Genomic DNA, 20870 nt, shown 5'->3' with positions numbered 1-20870 from the left:
ATTATGGTCACTTCTACTTACCCCACCAGTAATAGTGATGACGCCGGAGTCATATATTTTAGAAGGCTTAATGGGTATTTGTATTGAATACGCATAGTTCGTCCAGTAGTTATTCAGTCCTAGGAAGTCTGCTGAACCTGCAAGGAAATTACTGTCTGTAAGTCACCAAAATCCAAAGACAAGTGTCAGCTAAAGGAAGTTCTTCAAAAAGTCTGCACAGTGAATTTTTCCCTAGAATTTCATGAAACAATATTAGTGGTAATTTAAAATCAGTTACAGAATTACAGCAGTGTAGGTAAGACTAAACGAGAACTGCATTATGTAACGATAAAACACAAGGACATGTTTTTGCACATATATTTTACCTTTGATTAACTGAAAACACGGGACAGTAATGTTATCTGGCAGAAATTTTTTTTGGTGGTTTATATTGTCGCATCTGGTTTTCAGTTGAGTTGTTATTTCCATCAACGTATATCGAAGAAAATACTACACAGAATAAAATGACATAATTTGAAATGATAGGTTTTGCACAGCCACAAACATAAATATAATAATTTGGCAGCTAAAATGTAGATTTGAAAAATGCGAAGTGCTCTTGACAAGAGAATCCCCCAAAATTGACATTGCACTTTTGATCTAAGGTCCACTTAAATCTACAATGTGCCTTGCGGTATAGAGGGCCCTGCCAAAAGAAGTGTAGTTACAGGAAGTTCCTCCAGTTACTAACATAATATTATACAAATTATACATCATATCCAAAAACTGTCACTTTTATTCTATTTCTATTACCCACCATGAAACGTTGCTTACATAAGCTGTTTGTAGATACGTATTAGTATCTAGTATTTTTTTATATAGTATTTTGTTCGGTATACGTTGAAGATAATAACAACCCAGTTAAAAATCAGTCGGTTGTAAATGAGACCACTTGTGGATTTCAAGACTACATCGTCCACTTACCAAAGAACTTAGCTGAAGTGCTCACCTCTAATGTACTCGACCTCTTCCTGTGTGAAGGATGGCAGTCGTGAGCGCGGTCGTCCCTCAGCTGCGCTGTTCGCATCTATCCTCTGCCGCACCACAGCCGGGTAATCACCCTCCTCAGTGAAGATGGGATGTGCGAAAATACCAAACTGCAACACAGAAGTTCTCAACATTCACCTCACACTTATCACTATCCGTTGCTTTCTTATAGGTAATAGAAAGTCGTTCACAGGGTTCAACATATTATTGGTGTACTGCTTGTACTCCTAAGAAAATCAACAATCACCATAAAAAAATCTTGTGAAGTTGCAGTAGGAGAAGCTGTAATCATACTCACCTGAAACTGTCGCGCTCTTTCACTTGCTTCTAAATCTTCTGTAGAATTGGAACGTGCTGCAAGCACGTCCATATTAATAGTTATTCCCACGCTACCTATAAAATTAAAAAAAAATGAAGAATGAGATTTTCACTCTGCAGTGGAGTGTGCGCTGATATGAAACTTCCTGGCAGATTAAAACTGTATGATGGACTGAGACTTGAATTCGGGACCACAGGAGGTTCGCAGAAAAACTTCTGTGAAGTCTGTTACGTAGGAGACGAGGAACTAACAGCACTGAAGCTGTTAGGACGGGTCGTGAGTGGTGATTGGGTCGTGAGTCGTGATTGGCAAAAATCCCGAGTTCGCGTCTCGTTCCGGCATACAGTTTTAATCTGCCACAAAGTTCCATTAAAATAAATGTCTTACATATAGTTCAGTAACCATAAAATATCCAAAATTCCTCTCCTCTACGCATGAACAGCCTTTTTAGGAAATGCTGTTGATAATGTAATCATAAACAAACTAAAAAATAACTGAATTACGAGATCAAGCTGAAAAGTAATACCTCCGAATTTTTAAAGTTAAAACTCTTGAAACTTTTCAAATAAGACAAACATTATTAACATTCTACATCTTTATTCTTCAAGTCAATGTATTTATTTCTCAACATAGTCGAAGACGAACACACTTCTCCCAACGGATGACAATTTGTTGATACTATCACTGATCACTGCAGAATTTTTGTTGACGGAGCCACATCACCTCCGCTTGCAGCACTTCATCACCCTCTAAGTAAAGTTCTCGAAGGTGTTCTTTAAGTATTGGAAGCAGATGAAAATCGAATGGGGCCAAGTAGAGATTGTATTGCTGAAGGAGAGGGTGCTGCATGTCTGGGCGAACTCTTAGAATGCGTATTTTCGATTACAGCACGCTGCTTCTCACTTACGGACAGCCTTAGTTACCGCTACACTCTACAGTTTGGAGCCCTCTAGCAGCAGAGGGTTACAACTTGGCTTAGCGAAGCGGAATAGTCGACCGAATAATATACAAGACATCCTCAACCTGTACTGAGAACAGAACAAAGAGATTGAAGACATTAGTTTTCAGAACGCCCTCGTATCTGCACAAACATGTACGGTAACCAACGTTCGCTGGGGGATAATACGAGGACTGTCCAGAAAGTAAGTTCCGATTGATCGCGAAATGGAAACCACATTGAATATCAGAAATGTTTTATTTGTATCAGTTAGCTACACCTTCCAGCTACTTCTCTACGTAGTCGCCGTTCTGACGTAGACATTCGTCGTAGCGTTGTACCAACTTTTCAATACCCTCATCATAGAAGACAGCCGCCAGTGCTTTCCGCCAATTCTCTATCCTGGTCTACAGCTCGGTTTCTGTGCCAAAATGTTGTCTTCATAGCCAGCGGTTCATGTGAGCAGAGATGAAACTCAGAGGGAGACAATTACGGGCTGTATTGTGGGTAATCAAACATTTCCAATTGAAAACGATGCAGGAGCAGCTTCATTGCCCCTGCAGAATGTGGCTGAGATTTGTCTTAAAGAAGAAACCGCACGACAGTTATGTAATGTTGGCTGCATGGCTTGAAGCGAAATTTCTCACCAGGTCCTCGTACTTCGCGGGGAACACTATTTTCTAGACATCTTTACGCGCTCACTGTGCGCTCAGAAATGAGAAGAGCGACTTGATGCTATCTAAGGTCATAATAGAGACACTGCCCAACACATCTGTGCAAAGCTTTATTCAATTATCATAGTCGTTTCCATTTCGCGACCGATCGGAACTTACTTTCTGGACACCCCTCGTACATCAACTGAACACAGGTCAAGTGGTCAAAAATGGTTCAAATGGCTCTGAACACTATGGGACTTAACTTCTAAGGTCATCAGTCCCCTAGAACTTAGAACTACTTAAACCGAACTAACCTAAGGACATTACACACACATCCATGCCCGAAGCAGGATTCGAACCTGCGACCGTAGCGGTCACGCGGTTCCAGACTGTAGCGCCTAGAACCGCTCGGCCATCACGGCCGGCTCAAGTGGTCACCTACACGCGGTAATGTGGACTCCACGGAAAGCACAGTAAAATCAGCTTCTCTCACAACGTGTTAAGACCTGAAATACAGGGCTTTAATATTCCACAGTAATTTTTAGCTTATATTTAATAGTAAACAGGCCTTCGAGTTCCTCACTTGTAGGCCATTTACACCGTATACGAGTACTACATATAATCCGGCGCGTAATAGTGCGCCTGCTGGGCAGCAACCCATCCGACAGCCACGCCGTGTTGGTCACCTAAATCGCAGGCGTTACCGTCTAATAAATTCGCGCGACAACTGTCGTTGAGTGCAGTAATAAAAAAAAAAATATATATATGATTACACCATTTGGCAGTTGTTGAGTTGGCGTATAAACAGAAGCGGTACGGTAAGGAGTGACCCTCCAAGAGACAACCAGCTAGAGAAAGCCACACATGCGTTAAGAGAGGCTAGTTTTACAGCGATTATTTTCAAAATCCTATGCTGCCCATTGTAGCAAAAATGTCACGAGGAGAAGACAGTGATTCACCGAGTGCGTTATTTGTACCACGAAAACGTAGCCGTGTAAAGCGACTGCCATCATCCGACACTGATAATTAGTTTGATCCTCTAAGCAACCAGCTAAACGCTGTGTATTTTACAAGTAGCCAAGGTGCCGATGTGAGTGCTGAAAACGTGCAAAAGTGTAACAAAGACGAATAGTTTTATGGGCTTATTGTCAGAGATGAAATATTTGAACACATAAATGACACAAACAAATTTATGCTACGCGAACGACAGTGGTTTCGAAACCTATGATTCAATGGGGGTCAAGAAACAAAAATGAAATAAAGTGGCATTTAGGACTGCTTTTTAGGATGCGATTGGGGAAACTTCTATCCATATATTTATGTTGGCCCAAGGATGCACTGTTTATTCAGACATGCCCACGGAAATTACTGAACAGTGATTATTTCGAAATTCTGTTGAGAATGCTACTTCTCGTAGGAAATACAAAAATTGGTGATTCAAGTCGTCTCTCAAAAGTTCAGTTCATCATCGACGAATTGATCAAAAATTTAAAAAGAATATTAATATCCTGTCGAGAAATTATGTATCGTTGAATTTCTGATACTTTTCCTAGGACAAATTATCCTCAGGCAATATTTGAAACAAAAGAAAAACAACTATGGCATCAAAATGTTTAAATTGTGCTGCGGTAATGGGTACTACTACAGTCTTCGAATTTACTCTGGCAAAGTACTTGATAAAGAAAATAACGCACCAGCAAATGCTGTTATGAATTTGTGTCAAGATGTACACAGGAAAAGCCATGTATTACGTACTGATAACTGGTATACCAGTGTAGATTTGACAAGCAGACTCATAAGAAAGGATACATATTTGGGCGGTTTCTTTCGAATTAATCGTTAAGAATTTCCCAAGGAAGTTGTAACGAACAAACTGAAACGTGATTGCGAAAGAGAATAGCCAAAGAGTTGGGGTCTTGAAATGGAAAGACAAAAGAAACGTCTTGGTTTTTTCCACTAAACATTCGAGTGAAATGGAAAACGTCACTATCAAAAGAGATATTTATCGATAACCAAGAATTTTTACTGAATATTATAAGGGAAAAACCACTGTTGACATTTCTGATCAGATGAGTGCATATTACGGTCCATTGAGAAATTTACGCCGAATCAGGGACTGGCAGAGCCGAAGGGGAAATTGATTAAAACTCGGATACAGACACTTCGAGCAGAGGGTCAAGGCAGAGCGAATAGGAGTAGAGGACAGATAGGTCAGGCAGGTCATAGTGGAAGTAGAGAGGTAGCAGTACTAGGAGCGACAGACAAAGTTATTAGCGGAGCAGGAGTGAGCAAATTATCTACAGTAGTTGGGAACCATAGATGGAATTCTAGCTGTGTTGCTGAGGACTCCTGCGTGTCGTGTGGTAAGCGCAGGCGCAGTCAGTGTTGACAGGTTCTTCTAACAGACTGAACGGTGCTAGTTTGCCACTGTATCTGTGTAAAGACTTGGTCTTTGGTGAAACAGCTCATTTAGAGCAAATGCTGGAGGTATTCTCTGAACAAAGTGGAAAGTTGGAAAACACCTGATATTCGTTATTCAGTATTTCCAGTCCTTACCTTTTGCAACAACTGGATTTTAACAACAAAGTCAGGTCAAGACTCCCTGTCAGTTAGGCCATCTGACTACTCCCTTTCTCCCCGATCTCCGTCGCCCAATCCCAAGCAATACTGACGTTTGGGACGCTACAGATTGCAAATGGGAAGACGTGATACTCCTCTTCAGTCCCTGCCGGCTGAGATCTTCTTACTGTTGTTGCGTTGTGTCACATGGCAGCGAATAGTATATCGTTCCTTGTAGACAATTTGGACAGTTGAAGCACCAAGAATGGGTAACGTCATTAACGGTGGTGCTACGGGTTCCTTTCTGGTGAAGTATCTCCACGTCGACCCATACTAATGCGCAGACTCCATACATTCGACTGGGACGCAGGCACCGTTTCACTTCCGTAACTCACAAGGAAAACACGGCAAGTATCACAGTCCGATTTCCCAGAAAGTTCGTTTGGTGGACGAGGGTGTCATAACACATATCTCAATTTATACTTAGACACTTGACCATTTCTCAGATAAACTTTGACTGTCGTTTTTGAGAAAACCAAGTCAAAGTTTTCGAGATACTTTATGTGCCCTTTAGCACGTAAGTCTCCATCGGAAGTGCTGGTACAGTGGCTAGGGTTGCGGCTTCAGCATTGCGCCCGTATTGGGAACATGATTAATGTTTTTAGTTAATTATTTTTTATGTATCTAATCAAGTCGATAGAAGATTACTGTACGAGTGAGTAGCACAATAAACGGATGGGAAAAAACTGAAACTGTTTTCGGTGAACTTGTTGTTCCGTGTCTTGTCGGTAATATTGGTGGTGTTGCGTACTTGCTCCCTAGAAGGGAATTCCGATCGACCACCAAGTACGTCAGCTTATTCCTGCAGCCTGCAAGCAGGGTCTCGTATGCAATCTGTTCTGATCTACCCAGCTGGTTTTGTCTTCTTCAGGGGAATCAGTAAGGGAAACACATCGTCCCCAAATTGGTTCTCAAAGTCAAAAGACAGCAATAAACCATAGACAGATGCTATAATAAACGTGTCAAACTTATTGCGAAACCCAGTTGTAAATTTACAGTTAACATAATTCTTTTATAACCCATAACTTGATAAAAGCATTCACACAGTAGCCTCCTAAGGACATACAGAAAAAATGTTCAGATGTGTGTGAATTCCTAAGGGACCAAACTGCTAAGGTCATCGGTCCTTTGACACTACGTAAACTAACTTATCCTGAGAACAATACACACACCCATGTCCGAGAGAGGACTCGAATCTCCGGCAGGAGGGGCCACGCAGACCGTGACATGGCGCCTCAAACCGCGCGGCCACTCCGCACGGCAACATACGTAGATAAATGAAAAAGAGAAAAGACAAAAATGGAAAAAAAACAAATGATATGATTTCGAACACAGGGTGCAAAACTGTGAAGACGCGACGGTAACTGCTGTGTCACCACTTTGACTGAAATCAATATGTACTGAAGGAGACACAAAGTACCTCGGAAACTTTGACTGTCGTGTTCTCACAAACGGTCGATTATCTACAAACAAGCCGACAGACGTGTTCACTTATTTGGCCCCTTCTTTCACTGAGCGAAGTTAATGGAAAACCGTATTATGGCTCTTGCCGTATTCTCCTCGTCAGCGGTGGAGGTTACATGACCCCACGGTGCTAAAACGTTCCAAAGCGACCAGTGTGCTCTGTTGTGGGGGTGAATAATATTGTATCCTATGAAAAAAGTAACTGATCCCACGTACATATTCTGAAAGATTGACAACTGAGAAAAGAAGAAGCATTAAAAGCCGTTTCAAGTAGCGAGGATGTAGCACTGACCGTTTTGCGAGGCTCTGTACTCCTCGTCGTACAGGTGCCAGACCCGTGCGTGGGATTTGATGACGGTGTGTGTGGCCAGGTAGTCGCCGATGCCCGGAGCAGTCTGTGCAGGCGCCACCAGCGGGTACGAATACCCGTTCACGAAGACGGAGGGCTCGTTGAATGTGATCCACCATTTCACCTGAGAAAATACAAGAAGACCTCACCCGACGTCCCTGTAAGGCTACTGGAAAATTTTCTTTTGTAACTGTCACTCACCCTGTCACCGAAGTTCTCGAAGAGTAGCCGGGCATACTCCACGAAGTAGTCAGCCATCAATTCGTTGGCCCAGCCACCAATGTATTGCAACGCTTGTGGAAGATCCCAGTGGTACATTGTCACCTGAAGTCAACGTACCAACAAAATCAGGAAATTTGTCTGTAAGCTGGTAGAAATTTCAGAATATCTTGTTCTTTTTGTTGTTTTCAGGCTTGTCTTCCACAGTTGCAATTTTACGAGCAATATTAGATTTACACAGTTTTTTTGCGATTGTGATAAAAATCTTATATAAATCACACGCGTTTCGCTTTATTTTAAAGCATCTTCAATGACCACCTCGTGTACTTTGATTTGATGCTGCAGAATGCGGATCGCACACACCGTGAAAGTAAAGCTTCACAGCGAGCAAAAGATAAAAGTTTTCTCTGCCAGTGAGGTGCAGTGTACTAAAAACGAACACCTGTGTGGAGAGGATTTTTTGTAAAAATTAATCATTTAAAATGCTTCACAGTGAAACGAAACACTTTCGGTCTAAACACTCGTATGACTTTAACTATAGACGTAAAAGACGATGTATATTCTACATTACTTGTAAATTTCAGACGTTTATGCTACTCAAGAGCAAACGTCTCACATATCTTGAACCGGATCTGCGTGAAATACACTGACCATATCGAACGTTACTACGATAATTCTTTGTTATTGCTACACATTTCGATTGCAGCACAACATTATTGGACAGAGGAAGATTTTCAGTTACAGTATTTGTGAAGGTATCTACCTACAAATCACCTTCAGTGCCACTCAAGTGAGTGTCACTGTTTCTTTCTCTCCTACCTCCCGTGTTCCAAATATATCTTGCCGTCACACTCACTTTTAACGACTCAAAGATGGCTAAGACCACAAAAACTATTCAAATGTATTGCTATTACCGTATTAAAACAATTTATATAATTTGTTTACGTTTATCCTTAATACATTCTTTTCACTGCCGGCCGCTGTGGCCGAGCGGTTCTACGCGCTACAGTCTGGAACCACGCGACCACTACGGTCGCAGGTTCGAATCCTGCCTCGGGCATGGATGTGTGTGATGTCCTTAGGTTAGTTAGGTTTAAATAGTTCTACGTTCTAGGGGACTGATGACCTCAGCAGTTAAGTCCCATAGTGTTCAGACCCATTTGAACAATTTTTTTCACACAACTTCCAAAAAATTTCGATTCAGATAAATACGTAATTCGAAAAGTATTTCGCAAAACTTGGAAAACAACCTGTCACACAGTTGTTTCAAGAACTACAATAGCTTAAAACTTCCACAGCTTTGACACCTCCTTAATTTATATAGTTTAAAATTCAAATGTGCACCCACAAGTTTCATTACCTCACATACATTGGGACTGTACGAACTTCCATTCGCGGATTTGATTCATATTGAAAGGCTGCGCAGGGCACAACTAAGACTGCGACGTATATAAATAGAAAAAACACAGCTCTGACCGTTTTCGAGAACATCAAGTTTGAAAATTTTACATGTGCTTACGTACGTCGTATGATCGACAGTAACGAAGGATTTACGAGCCAAACGAGTACGCTCAAATGGTTCAAATGGCTCTGAGCACTATGGGACTTAACATCTGAGGTCATCAGTCCCCTAGAACTTAGAACTACTTAAACCTAACTAACCTCAGGACATGACACACATCCATGACCGAGGCAGGATTCGAACCTGCGACCGTAGCGGTCGCGTGGTTCCAGACTGAAGCGCTTAGAACCGCTCGGCAACAATGGCCGGCTGCAGTTTCTTCTCATTACATCTGCCCCTGACTTGGTAATTTCGTCTCTTGCTTTTGCTAATGTCCCGCGTTTCTGAATCATAAAACGTACATTAATAATTGCATAATTATTTGCTTCTCAATGACATTTTTGATGGGCATGCTGTACTATGAACTATTTAGTTGTTTTTACGGCATTCCGGCCCCGGTTCATTAGCTGCTTTTATCATTTTCGCAGTCCGCATGCATATCAAACACATATCCAAGACATATGAATTCTTCACAGGCCATAATAATGTTTCCGTCCGTGTCTTTTCCGTCCATGTTTTTACCAGATCCTACAACCAGAGATTCCGTGGTTGCAAAATTCATTTCCTGGCCTCAGTGGACTTAGATAGAAGGGGCTAAATTAAACATACACATACACGTGTTTGGTTAACAACTGTATGGATACAACAATCCCATACTCAAGGAATGAGTGTAGGAAGAGTAGATGCAGGAATCGAAGACCGAGGTCCTATGGAAGGTGATTTGCTGTTGCCTTCCTCCGACCTGTTATGAACTGTCTACATCTTCATCTACATTTATACTCCGCAAGCCACCCAACGGTGTGTGGCGGAGGGCACTTTACGTGCCACTGTCATTACCTCCGTTTTCTGTTCCAGTCGCGTATGGTTCGCGGGAAGAACGACTGTCTGAAAGCCTCCGTGCGCGCTCGAATCTCTCTAATTTTACATTCGTGATCTCCTCGGGAGGTATAATTAGGGGGAAGCAATATATTCGATACCTCATCCAGAAACGCACCCTCTCGAAACCTGGACAGCAAGCTACACCGTGATGCAGAGCGCCTCTCTTGCAGAGTCTGCCACTTGAGTTTGCTAAACATCTCCGTAACGCTATCACGCTTACCAAATAACCCTGTCACGAAACGCGCCGCTCTTCTTTGGATCTTCTCTATCTCCTCCGTCAACCCGATCTGGTACGGATCCCACACTGTTGAGCAATACTCAAGTATAGGTCGAACGAGTGTTTTGTAAGCCACCTCCTTTGTTGATGGACTACATTTTCTAAGGACTCTCCCAATGAATCTCAACCTGGTACCCGCCTTACCAACAATTAATTTTATATGATCATTCCACTTCAAATCTTTCCGCACGCATACTCCCAGATATTTTACAGAAGTAACTGCTACCAGTGTTTGTTCTGCTATCATATAATCATACAATAAAGGATCCTTCTTTCTATGTATTCGCAATACATTACATTTGTCTATGTTAAGGGTCAGTTGTCACTCCCTGCACCAAGTGCCTATCCGCTGCAGATCTTCCTGCATTTCGCAACAATTTTCTAATGCTGCAACTTCTCTGTATACTACAGCATCATCCGCGAAAAGCCGCATGGAACTTCCGACACTATCTACTAGGTCATTTATATATATTGTGAAAAGCAATGGTCCCATAACACTCCCCTGTGGCATGCCAGAGGTTACTTTAACGTCTGTTGACGTCTCTCCATTGATAACAACATGCTGTGTTCTGTTTGCTAAAACTCTTAAATCCAGCCACACAGCTGGTCTGATATTCGGTAGGCTCTTACTTTGTTTATCAGGCGACAGTACGGAACTGTATCGAACGCCTTCCGGAAGTCAAGGAAAATAGCATCTACCTGGGAGCCTGTATCTAATATTTTCTGGGTTTCCAAAAACGACATGATACTCGAGCAAAAAACGTGTTCTAAAATTCTACAACAAGCATGTGTTTGTGTCATGTGGATGACTGCGATGAGTACTTTTACGCTGCAGTGTGTGGTTTCTGTTGTAATGGATGAAGGGAAGGGAGGGGGCGAAACCGGTGTCACCGCTCCTCTCGAAAAGAACCAAGTGGGCGGCCTAGTATAATGTCCACATCCGGCTGACGGATCACCGGCAACAGCGCCACAGGCCCTCACACGGCGGAGAGGTTTGCAATTAAATACAGGACATCGACACAAAAGCTGGTGTTCATAAACTTTACGCCACCACCTCTCGTCCCCTGAAAGGCCAAATACTGGGAGTGAAAATCTTATTCACCACCAGGATTCGAACCGGATTACCTCACAGTCCAGCACCACCCCATAGGAGTGCGTTAGCGACCATGGCTACGGAGACGGGTTGATAGTACTACGTGATCCATCCTAATTAACAGTGAAAATTTACGTGGGTGAGAGTATGCAGTATTTGAAGCAAAATCGTTCCAGTAGTTATGGGTCTGCTCACGAAAGTTCCGTTATTGGCTGTTGTTGACTCCAGCATGGAACATTACGCTGGTTAGTACAGATGTATCTGAAATGTAGACTCTTCGATTACATAGCTGTCTAACTGGCCTCAGTTTTCTTTCTCGACAAGAAATACGGTACTGCTTGAGCAAATTAGACGTTACCGTTCACTGTACCTTGGTACCTGTTAAAAAAGGTGTTCCATGTGTTGTCCTGCCATTTGGATGCAATAATGCGCCCGTCTATGCAGTGAGATACGAATTGTTTTAAACACGTACAGCTGCTTCACTCCATGTGAATCAGCTAGAGTGTTGTAAACTCCACATTTGAAAGAAACCCAGACTTAAAAAAGAAATCAGAGGGTTGAGGTCAGGTGATCTTCAAGGTCCAGCTGCACGCACTGCTGCCGACGTATCCATCACTGATCATTCTGGTGCGTTAGATGGCGTCTTACATCGACAGTAAAATCTGTTGCTGCGCCATCTTGGATGTAACACATTCCTCAGCCATGAGCCTCCGGTGAAATCTTAATCCAGTTACATGGGATTTCATCGAAAAGTTTACATTTTAAATCAGTCTGTCCGACTAGGACAAAACTTCATACCGGAGGCAGTGGTGGCTCGTAAACACACATTCGGAATTATCTCGGCAACATCTTCTGCAAATCAGTGCCACCGGTACATTTTGCTTCAATTATGGTGTGCTTTTATCCACACAGTTTACTCTGTTAGCTAAAGCCTGACATTATATCGGTCCAGTGCAGTGACTAGGTTATGCGATGAGAGTAAATGGCAATAAATAAAAGAAAATAGAATTAGAAGATCAGATAGAAAAAATTGATCGAGAAGGCAATGTTTATGGGACGGAGAGTTCAATTTGTCCGTTGTACCAAACCCTAAGATTTTTCTTCAAAATGTTCCAGTTTCCGAACTATGATTATGGAAGAGACTCGATATAAGAGATGTGTACTGCAAGACAGAAGTTTAAAATGAATGTTATCAGATATTCATCTGTTTGTAGCAAGTACTCACGACAGGCTGAATTCCGTTAGCGAGCAGCTCGTTGATGAGGTTGTTGTAGTAGTCGATGCCAGCCTGGTTGATGACGTCGAGGTCCCCGTTCGGCAGCACACGTGACCAGGAGATCGAGAACCGGTACACGTCCGCCTGTTGAAGCACAGTGTAAGAAGAGCTCGTAGCAACAATATTATATATTATGTAGATTGATATGTTCCACTAGATTACTCATTAATTATTATGCATTAAGATATAACACTATCATAAGTGGATTTTTTACAGAAAAATAAAAAAAAAGGTTCGGTTGGTTAAAAGAAGGTATTCAAGTTCTAAACACAATCCGCTAGAAGGTCTTAACTTCTCACATTGCTCCAACGCAGTTTAAGTGTAAAGAAAAGGTCCGATTACAGATCTCGCAGTAATGACACGGCTTTCTAATAAAGTGCCTGAACGTCTAAGTACTGCAAAGGACGTACGCTCTCCGCTTGGCATGCAAGAGTGTGGGAAACTCCCCTTGTGTTTGCAATCAAGGGTACATTGGAACTGACATGAGATTGTCATCTGGTATTATTGGCCAGGAGATCCCAGATCGACGGCCTCGGGCGAGTATTTCTACTTGACGCCACATCGGCGACTTGGGCGACTTGCACGTATATGAAATTGAGAGGAATTGCTGAAGATAACTCAGACACCCAGTCACCGAGAAAGATCTCCGACCCAGCCGGGAATCGTACCCGGGACACTGCTTTCAAGAGACAGCGAAAGCTAAAGATCACGGACGACTACACACTAAATTGGAACTCCTTAAAGAAGTATCGACATCCGACCTAAAGCAACCAAATTTGGGCAACATATGTGTAGCATTAGTAGGAGATGATGGGCAGGGGCGAAGAAACCATGAAAACTGATTCTGCGATACTATGATTTCATGAATTTTTGCTTTCTGGAATCTAGGGAGAGGTCATAAAGATTCAGAATACAGAAACAAATTTAAGAGAAGTGAATGATTGAATCGGACAATTTCTACCCTCTGAATGCTAAATAAAGCAAGCGTTGCCTAATCTTCTGTTGTATAACACACGTCTGAGCGACCCACCTACCTTAGGCGACGGTCGGCAACGTCACAGCTCTACCGTTGCGCGGTTACCAATAAACAAATGGTCGCTTTCGGCGAGATAAACAAAAACTAGTTCTGTCTTTGTAGCCCTGAAGACGTCTGATGAGGTAGGAGACGAAGTTCACCCAAATGAAGATGTCTTAGACCATAGTGTAACACGGAAGTAACGAGTGTCACCGAAGATATAAATACCGCCCGTGAAAGCTTGCACTGTATGAACAGAAACGAAAATGTGCAGCGATTTGAATATGTCTTCAAATGTTTGTATCATTCGAGGGATGAGACTTAAATACAGATAGTTAGTGATGACGAAAATGCATTTCCGAAAGTAATGCTAGATGCGACGCACAGTGCAATTATGGGTCTTGAAAAGTGAGAGACAGTTATGGTGTGCTGGAAATGGTGAAATCTGGAAGAAAAGTAATAAAATATTAGACAATGTTATTATTTACAGAAAGCCTTCTGAGTAGGACCATTTCTCAAAACTGGTATAACGCCGTAGATGTTCTAGAACAAACAAAAGCGCTACGAATCCTGACTAACTGCAGAGAGATGATAATCAATTAAAACATGTAGTCATGGATGGAAAGTAGCTCCAAATACAAGATTCAACGAATTCTCGAGGACGGTCGCTGATAATACGATAGTTATAATCTCATGAAAAAGGGCACTGGGTGCCTGAAAACGGTAAAATAATAAAATTCCTTATTTTCAGCTAGTTGCTGATTATTTCAAAAAATTTTCGAATGTTTGAGGGTAATAGTCAAAGAAAATTGTAATAATTATAAAAATCCGCCTCGATTGCATAAAGTACCTGCTGTTTACCTAGGTTCCAGCGTGGGTAACCACGCCTTCTTCAGAAAAATTTTAAAAAACAGCTTGCCTAAATGGGCATAGTCAAACGCTAAAATAAACACCTACAGGGGCAAACCCTATAAAATTTTTTACAAGTACATGGTACATATGTACCTCAGTTCGGTGGAAAGCCTGTGACCATCGTACGTTGGCTGGGGCAAGGCAGCACACACAGAGATAAGTAATATTATTGACTTGGTACATATGTACCGTGTATTTGTAAAAAAATTTTATGGGGTCTTGCCCCTGTAGGTGTTTATTTTAGCCTTTGACTATGCCCATTTAGGCAAACTGTTTTATAAAATTGTTATGAAGAAGGCGTGGTTATCCACGCTGAAACCTAGGTAAATACCAGGTGCTTTATGCAATCGAGGTGGATTTTTATGATTATTTCGATACTTAACGATTGCTGACGCGCTGCAATGCTGAAAGTTCTTAAAGAAAATTGTAGATGGAAAACTAATATTAAATGGAGAAACAAGTGCAGACGACGGGATACAACAAATCTTTTATTATACCAACGGGAGGAACTGTCCAGCGTCATGAAAGAAAGTTACTAATTAGGTAGTAGATGTGGTAAGGTCTGAGTCTTACACCACGCCGAATACTTAAAATTATAAAACATGAATCACTTGTAGTTGACTATCTAGGGACAACATACAAGACGTATGAAACAAGAGGTAAACGATCATGTCGCCAGAAATTTATTTTTCTTACTATACTGAATAAAGGACAACTGGAATGATATGTGTACTATTTCGACATCACCACTATGTTTGGGGTGTTCTGTGATGAACCCAATGTGGTGAAGTTAGTGTAGTTGTGCCTGTTTCCTATTCATTGAATGTAGTACCTTTGGTGGTCACATAATTTTCTCTTTGTGAACTCTAATATAAATCTGTGGGTGATTTCGGATCTTGCGTCAATGTTTAAAAGGTGTTTCTCTATTAGCTCTATAATCTTTCTCTCGCATGAAAATGGATGTATTAACTAAGATCTTTGAAAGCTTCTCTCTCTCTATGTCTCTGTCTCTCATTTTTTATATTTTTCTCTTACAATGTAAGACGTTAGCTTGAAGTAAAGCAAAAGTAGTTCCATTACCACGGTTCTGACTTAAGTTTTGAGGAAGTGTTCCTTAACTATGAGACAAAATTGTTACCAGTTCTGAATCCTTCCGTCTTATCACACGGTCACTGGGTGATTTCTGAAGTGAACCACAACCGGATCTCAAACAGTCAGTTCTCCTTCTTAGAAATGCAGTATGAAAAGTGAAAGATAATGAGATTTGTTTGCGGATCTCATGAATATTTCAGTGCATATTTTTGGTGTCTTACTGCCAATGGTAGGAGCAACATTGTTTCATATTTCCCATGTAACATATGAGTATGTCGATAGTTACTTTCCCGCAAACACATGTTCATGAATTAGGGCACAAAAACCACGCGCATTTTCGTGCGAGAGAAAGATTATAGAGCAATTAGAGAAACACCTTTTAAACATTGACGCAAGATCCGAATCGGTGAATACGTATGTCGCTTTGGATCTCTAGTTGTATCAGAAGTCACTGAACCTTCCTTTTGCGGAAATATACTCACGTTTAACGCCTTCAGCATCTGCACGTCCTCCTTGTATTTGTGATAAGAATCACAAGCTACATCTCCATTGTCACCTTCGGCAGTCAGTTCCGGGTTGTTGTGGAAAAAGACATCCTGAATGCTTTCTCCTTTACCTACAAATGGATAAAAATTGCTCATGAAAAGTAAAATCGGCATTCTACCGAACGAGACCACGAAACTTTTCGCTTACTTGGGTGTCCTGCTCGCAGTTGGAGAGATGCAGAATACAGAAAAATCAACCTGAACTTACCGTCCGCATTCCAGCCACCTTCGACCTGATAGGCTGCCGTGGCAGTGCCCAACAAGAAACCCTCCGGGAACTGTCTGGGATTGGTCTGTGCTGACCCGACTGTCAGCACGACCGAAAGGACGATCAGCAATGTCAGCATTGTTCCCGGCGAGTGACTTGACCGACTTGCCCAGATGTATTTATAGTGCGTCTAGGTTCTATTTCGTCAGTGTAGTATCTGAAGAGTACTACGTTTCCACTTATTGTTATCTCAGGTCAACAAATAAACATTGGAGTGAGAGATTTTGCGATTAATTGCACAGAGAGGACTGCACAGTTAAGATAAAGGGGGCACTGATACTTCAGTCTGAGATATAACAACGGAAATTTGTTCTTCATATGGAGTATCAATTTCCTGCTTACAGCGTCAGATAATATCAAAAATATCAACGAACAATGTTTATCTACGTTTTCCTATCTTTTCAAGTGCTTTGATACGATACGATTTCGCAGGTTATTTGGGACTGTTACCGAGTTAGATGATTTTACGTAATAAATATCTGATACTGCAAACAAAGTTGTCTTGTAGATAACGTTTAAGTTTCACAGCAGCACCCTTAGAAACAGGTGATTAATGCTGACGTGTTATTCTTTGTTCGTATCAGTTGAACTCTGAAAACAAGTAGTCTCATAGAATAAAATTCAAATATCATCACTACTTTCTGAGAAACAAGCGATTAATGCTAACACGGTATTTTCGTTCGCATCAGCTAAACTCTTGGTGTCACTAAAAATATTCTTTTCCTTTTTTTCGAAAACTATCTTGGTTGCGAAAATATTGCCTTAATGAATTGTTTCGCCTTTGTAGGGCATCATCAGATTATCTACAAAAGAAAAAAAAGGGAAAGTAATGGTTAAGGTATGATCAATTCATACACAGCTGTAAGAAAATATCTGAGGAAAGTTTTACGTATCATGGATTGAGAGACGTCCGTAGAACTCTTGTATTGTGGAATAAGCGTACGTCCAGATCGCACTAACAGGTATATGTGCTTAGGCAATATACACGAATTGATAACTGTACCTTAAAAAGAAAAAAACAATAACATAGTGGTAAGTCAAAGAAAGTGTTAAAATACGAAACAGCACCTCCAACACAGTCATCACGGTAGATGCGTAGGTATTGTTCAGTATTTGAACACTTTATTCGACTTATCACTATGTCATTTGTTCTTTCTTTTTAAGGTTCGGTTATCAGTTCGCGTTCATTGCTTAAGCACATGTCCATGTTAGCGCGATCTGGACGTATGCTTATTCCACAATTTAATAGTTCTACGAATGTCTCACAATGAACGGTTCGTAAAATTCCCTTAGATGTTTTATCACAGCCGTGTATGATTGAACTTATTATTTTCCATTTATTCTTTTGTAGATGATATGCTGATGCCCTACAAAGGCGAAACGTGTCATTGAAGCAATATTTCATTCAAAAATAATCTTTATAGGGTTTCTGTAGCTGTCTGTCAAATGGAATGCGGAGGGTTTTATAGAAGACAAGGTAGTCTCATACAATGACATTTAAAATCAATAAAACTTTCTCAGCAACAAGCCATTAATGCTGATACACTATTTTTTGTTAGTGTCAGGCGAAACCTCTTTTCGTGTTGTTGTAGAAAAACTTGATTACTTCCGATACTTTTCTAACCGATATTTAATTCGGGCGTCATAGCTTATATCATAACTGCATTACGTTTATAATCTACCGCCCTGTCTGATCTCAAGTACTCCCAAGAGGGACAAATTTAGCAAGTGCTTAGTTTTTCTATCCATGATGCGCATCGACGAGAGTAAGACAAACACATCTACAGCATATTGCGTTTAAGGGCTGGATCTCTGGTTAAGTTGTGTTGTCGGCTACTAGGGGGAGATGCCTTGCTGGATTCCCGGTTATTATATAGGATTTTCATGAATCTGAATGACCTGAAACAGTGTCCACTCAATCATGTGAGCCGTTTCAAGAAGCTGCTTGACGAAAATAGAGTCGTAATTCCCAAGCTAATAATCGTAGTGGTGGCAAGTTAGAAACACTTACACCAGTGTAGGAATCACGCGACGTTTACCCATGAACAATTAAAGGTGAAATTCTGTCTCGAAAACACAAATTGCAGCTGTGTCGTGAAGTCTCGTTCAGTGAACCTGAGCTACTACAACTACTTTCTAATTTTCGTGATACCGTGTAAAAGACACTAGAGGTAGTTTTTTCTTATTATTTATATTTCTTGAATGTATTTCAATCTCTGTATTCCCCTACAGTTTTCAACCTGGACAGTTCCCTCGAATACCATAGAGGTTATTCCCTAATGTCCAGTCATCTGGTCCCTTCTTCGTGTCAGTGTTTTCCACACGTTTCTCTCACCCATAGTTCTGAGGGGTACCTTTCAAATTCTTCGATTATTTTCTTTTTCGGTCTTCAGACAGTCCATGATTCACTGCTGTATAATGCTATACTCCAAACGTACATATTCAGGTATTTATACCTCAAAGTAAGGTCGATATTTGATACTAATGGAATTCTTTAGGCCAGGAATGCCCACTTTACCTGTACTACTCTGTCTTATAAGTCCTTGTTTCGTCCGTCAAGTTTTATTTTGCCTCGAAGGTAATAGAATTCCTTCACTTCGTCTACGCCTTAGTGACAGATATGAGGCGATGTCCAGCATTGACAACATGTCTCAACTAGCATCGCCTGTTGGTCTAGTGGTAGAATTTCCTGCCGAGACTGGACAATCTCAGAGGGTCTGTATACTAGTCATTGTGAGCTCCAACGTTAGGACGGTAATGGAACCCTTAGGAAAAATAGCAGTCACATCAGGAAAGAGTGCCAGTGTGCAAACATTGTGTTTACCAGGAGGTCTCGTTCGCAATGTAAAAGATACTGCCGGTTACCAATGACCGCTTTGGATGAAACCGACTTCAAATCGTACCCAACGTTGGGACTAATGGCGCTTTCCACATGGATTATAAGACCCATATTCAGATCCTTCACTCGACTAGATGATTGAAACCACCTAGACTCGCACATGGAGTGGAAGGCCGATTCACTAAGTGCATAAACTCACTCAGAACGGATCGCGATCCCATGATTTCAGGCCGAGTGAAACACCTTAACTATAGGTCGCATGTGGATTTCTCGACCTCTACTGTCAGGTGGAGGATTATAGGAACCTACGTCCCCAAAATATATTAGACGTTCTATACACAAAGAAATCGGCTACTCGGATAGCAGAGTACTTGCAAGCACATGGTGTGAGCACTAACTTTTAGAGTTTCGTACCAAAATTGGCAAAAACGGAACCCTTATAGGACAACTTTGTCTGCCTGCCTGTTTGTTTGCTGTCTGTCCGAGTGATAGAAAACCCCTTTTCTCAGGAGCCGCTAGACGTATCGAGATGAAATTTATGTCACTTACTGAGAGCTACAGTCCTTTGGCTGTGTAAAACGTTAAAGCTTCAAACTCAATGAAACCAAAAATTATGGTCAATTATATAACATACTATGACTTTCGCAAACTCACACATCAAAATTTGTAGGATACTTCCCGTCGGTCTAGAATCATGACATTTTTTTAAGAAGCAACATTTCACAATCTAGTCATAGGAAAAAATCTGAAAATCGTTTATTTGTAATCATATCAAAAGAAAAAGGAGTCATTTGTTTTCAGACTGTCTGCCTGCATGTCTGATAAAACCCTCGTTTGTCATAAAGAGGTGGACGTATCAAATTAAAACTTCTCACCTCTTAAGGTCTACAGTTTCTTATTGGTGTAATTAATGTAAGATTTTACGTCACTGCAATCAAAACATATAGCCATTTATATCACACATTTGATATTCGCAAACTCATTAAAACGTTTAAGCTATTTCCCGTTGACGCAGAATCACGAAATTTGGCAGGAAGCGAGATTTCATAGTACAAGTAAAGGAAAAAAATAAAAAAATTGTCAGTCTGTTATTACACCCCACTGAAAAATATTTCTTTTTCAATTTGGTATTCGACTTCAAACTTGAAATCGAAAGTCTTGGAATGCCTGGGAACAATTTCTTGCGGGTATCAATGTCGATAACAGGCAAAAGTCGTCAAGAATGGATGAGCTACCTTTATACGTAACTAAGTTGCGCGACTCCTACTCGCCCCTGGTCTGATTTTTAGGTTAGAGGAATCCTCCGAGAGGGCTAATGATTAATCATCCACGCTGATAACAGGTTAGACTGTTCGTCCTTGCAGGTTGGAAGGATAAACTGTTAATGTGGTACTGGTATCGTAACATACTTGGACATCCATGGGTATGTCACAGAAATAGTCTCGCATGTTAAAGGTAGCGATATCCGTATAACATTAGTAACAGAAACTGGATGAAACTGGAAATGAAAATTTAGATTGGATC

General features: G+C 41.1%; 1 protein-coding gene across 1 annotated transcript in view; it reads right to left on the bottom strand.

Annotated features, from left to right (window-relative positions):
• LOC126413111 (myrosinase 1-like) overlaps nucleotides 1-16586 on the bottom strand; it is a 195770-nt gene extending 179184 nt beyond the window's left edge. The window contains exons 1-8 of the mRNA XM_050083003.1: nucleotides 16448-16586; nucleotides 16177-16310; nucleotides 12625-12759; nucleotides 7572-7694; nucleotides 7314-7494; nucleotides 1325-1419; nucleotides 989-1136; nucleotides 22-137 (exon numbers count right to left, since the gene is read on the bottom strand). Coding sequence (XP_049938960.1) covers nucleotides 22-137; nucleotides 989-1136; nucleotides 1325-1419; nucleotides 7314-7494; nucleotides 7572-7694; nucleotides 12625-12759; nucleotides 16177-16310; nucleotides 16448-16586 — 1071 coding nt within the window. The remainder of the gene's footprint in view (nucleotides 1-21; nucleotides 138-988; nucleotides 1137-1324; nucleotides 1420-7313; nucleotides 7495-7571; nucleotides 7695-12624; nucleotides 12760-16176; nucleotides 16311-16447) is intronic.
• Nucleotides 16587-20870: the final 4284 nt, after the last annotated feature.

Source organism: Schistocerca serialis, chromosome 7, assembly GCF_023864345.2.
Source record: "Schistocerca serialis cubense isolate TAMUIC-IGC-003099 chromosome 7, iqSchSeri2.2, whole genome shotgun sequence".
Taxonomy (NCBI): Eukaryota; Metazoa; Arthropoda; class Insecta; order Orthoptera; family Acrididae; genus Schistocerca; species Schistocerca serialis.
The sequence above is the reverse complement of the archived record's forward strand: the minus strand, read 5'-3'. Positions and strand labels throughout refer to the sequence as shown.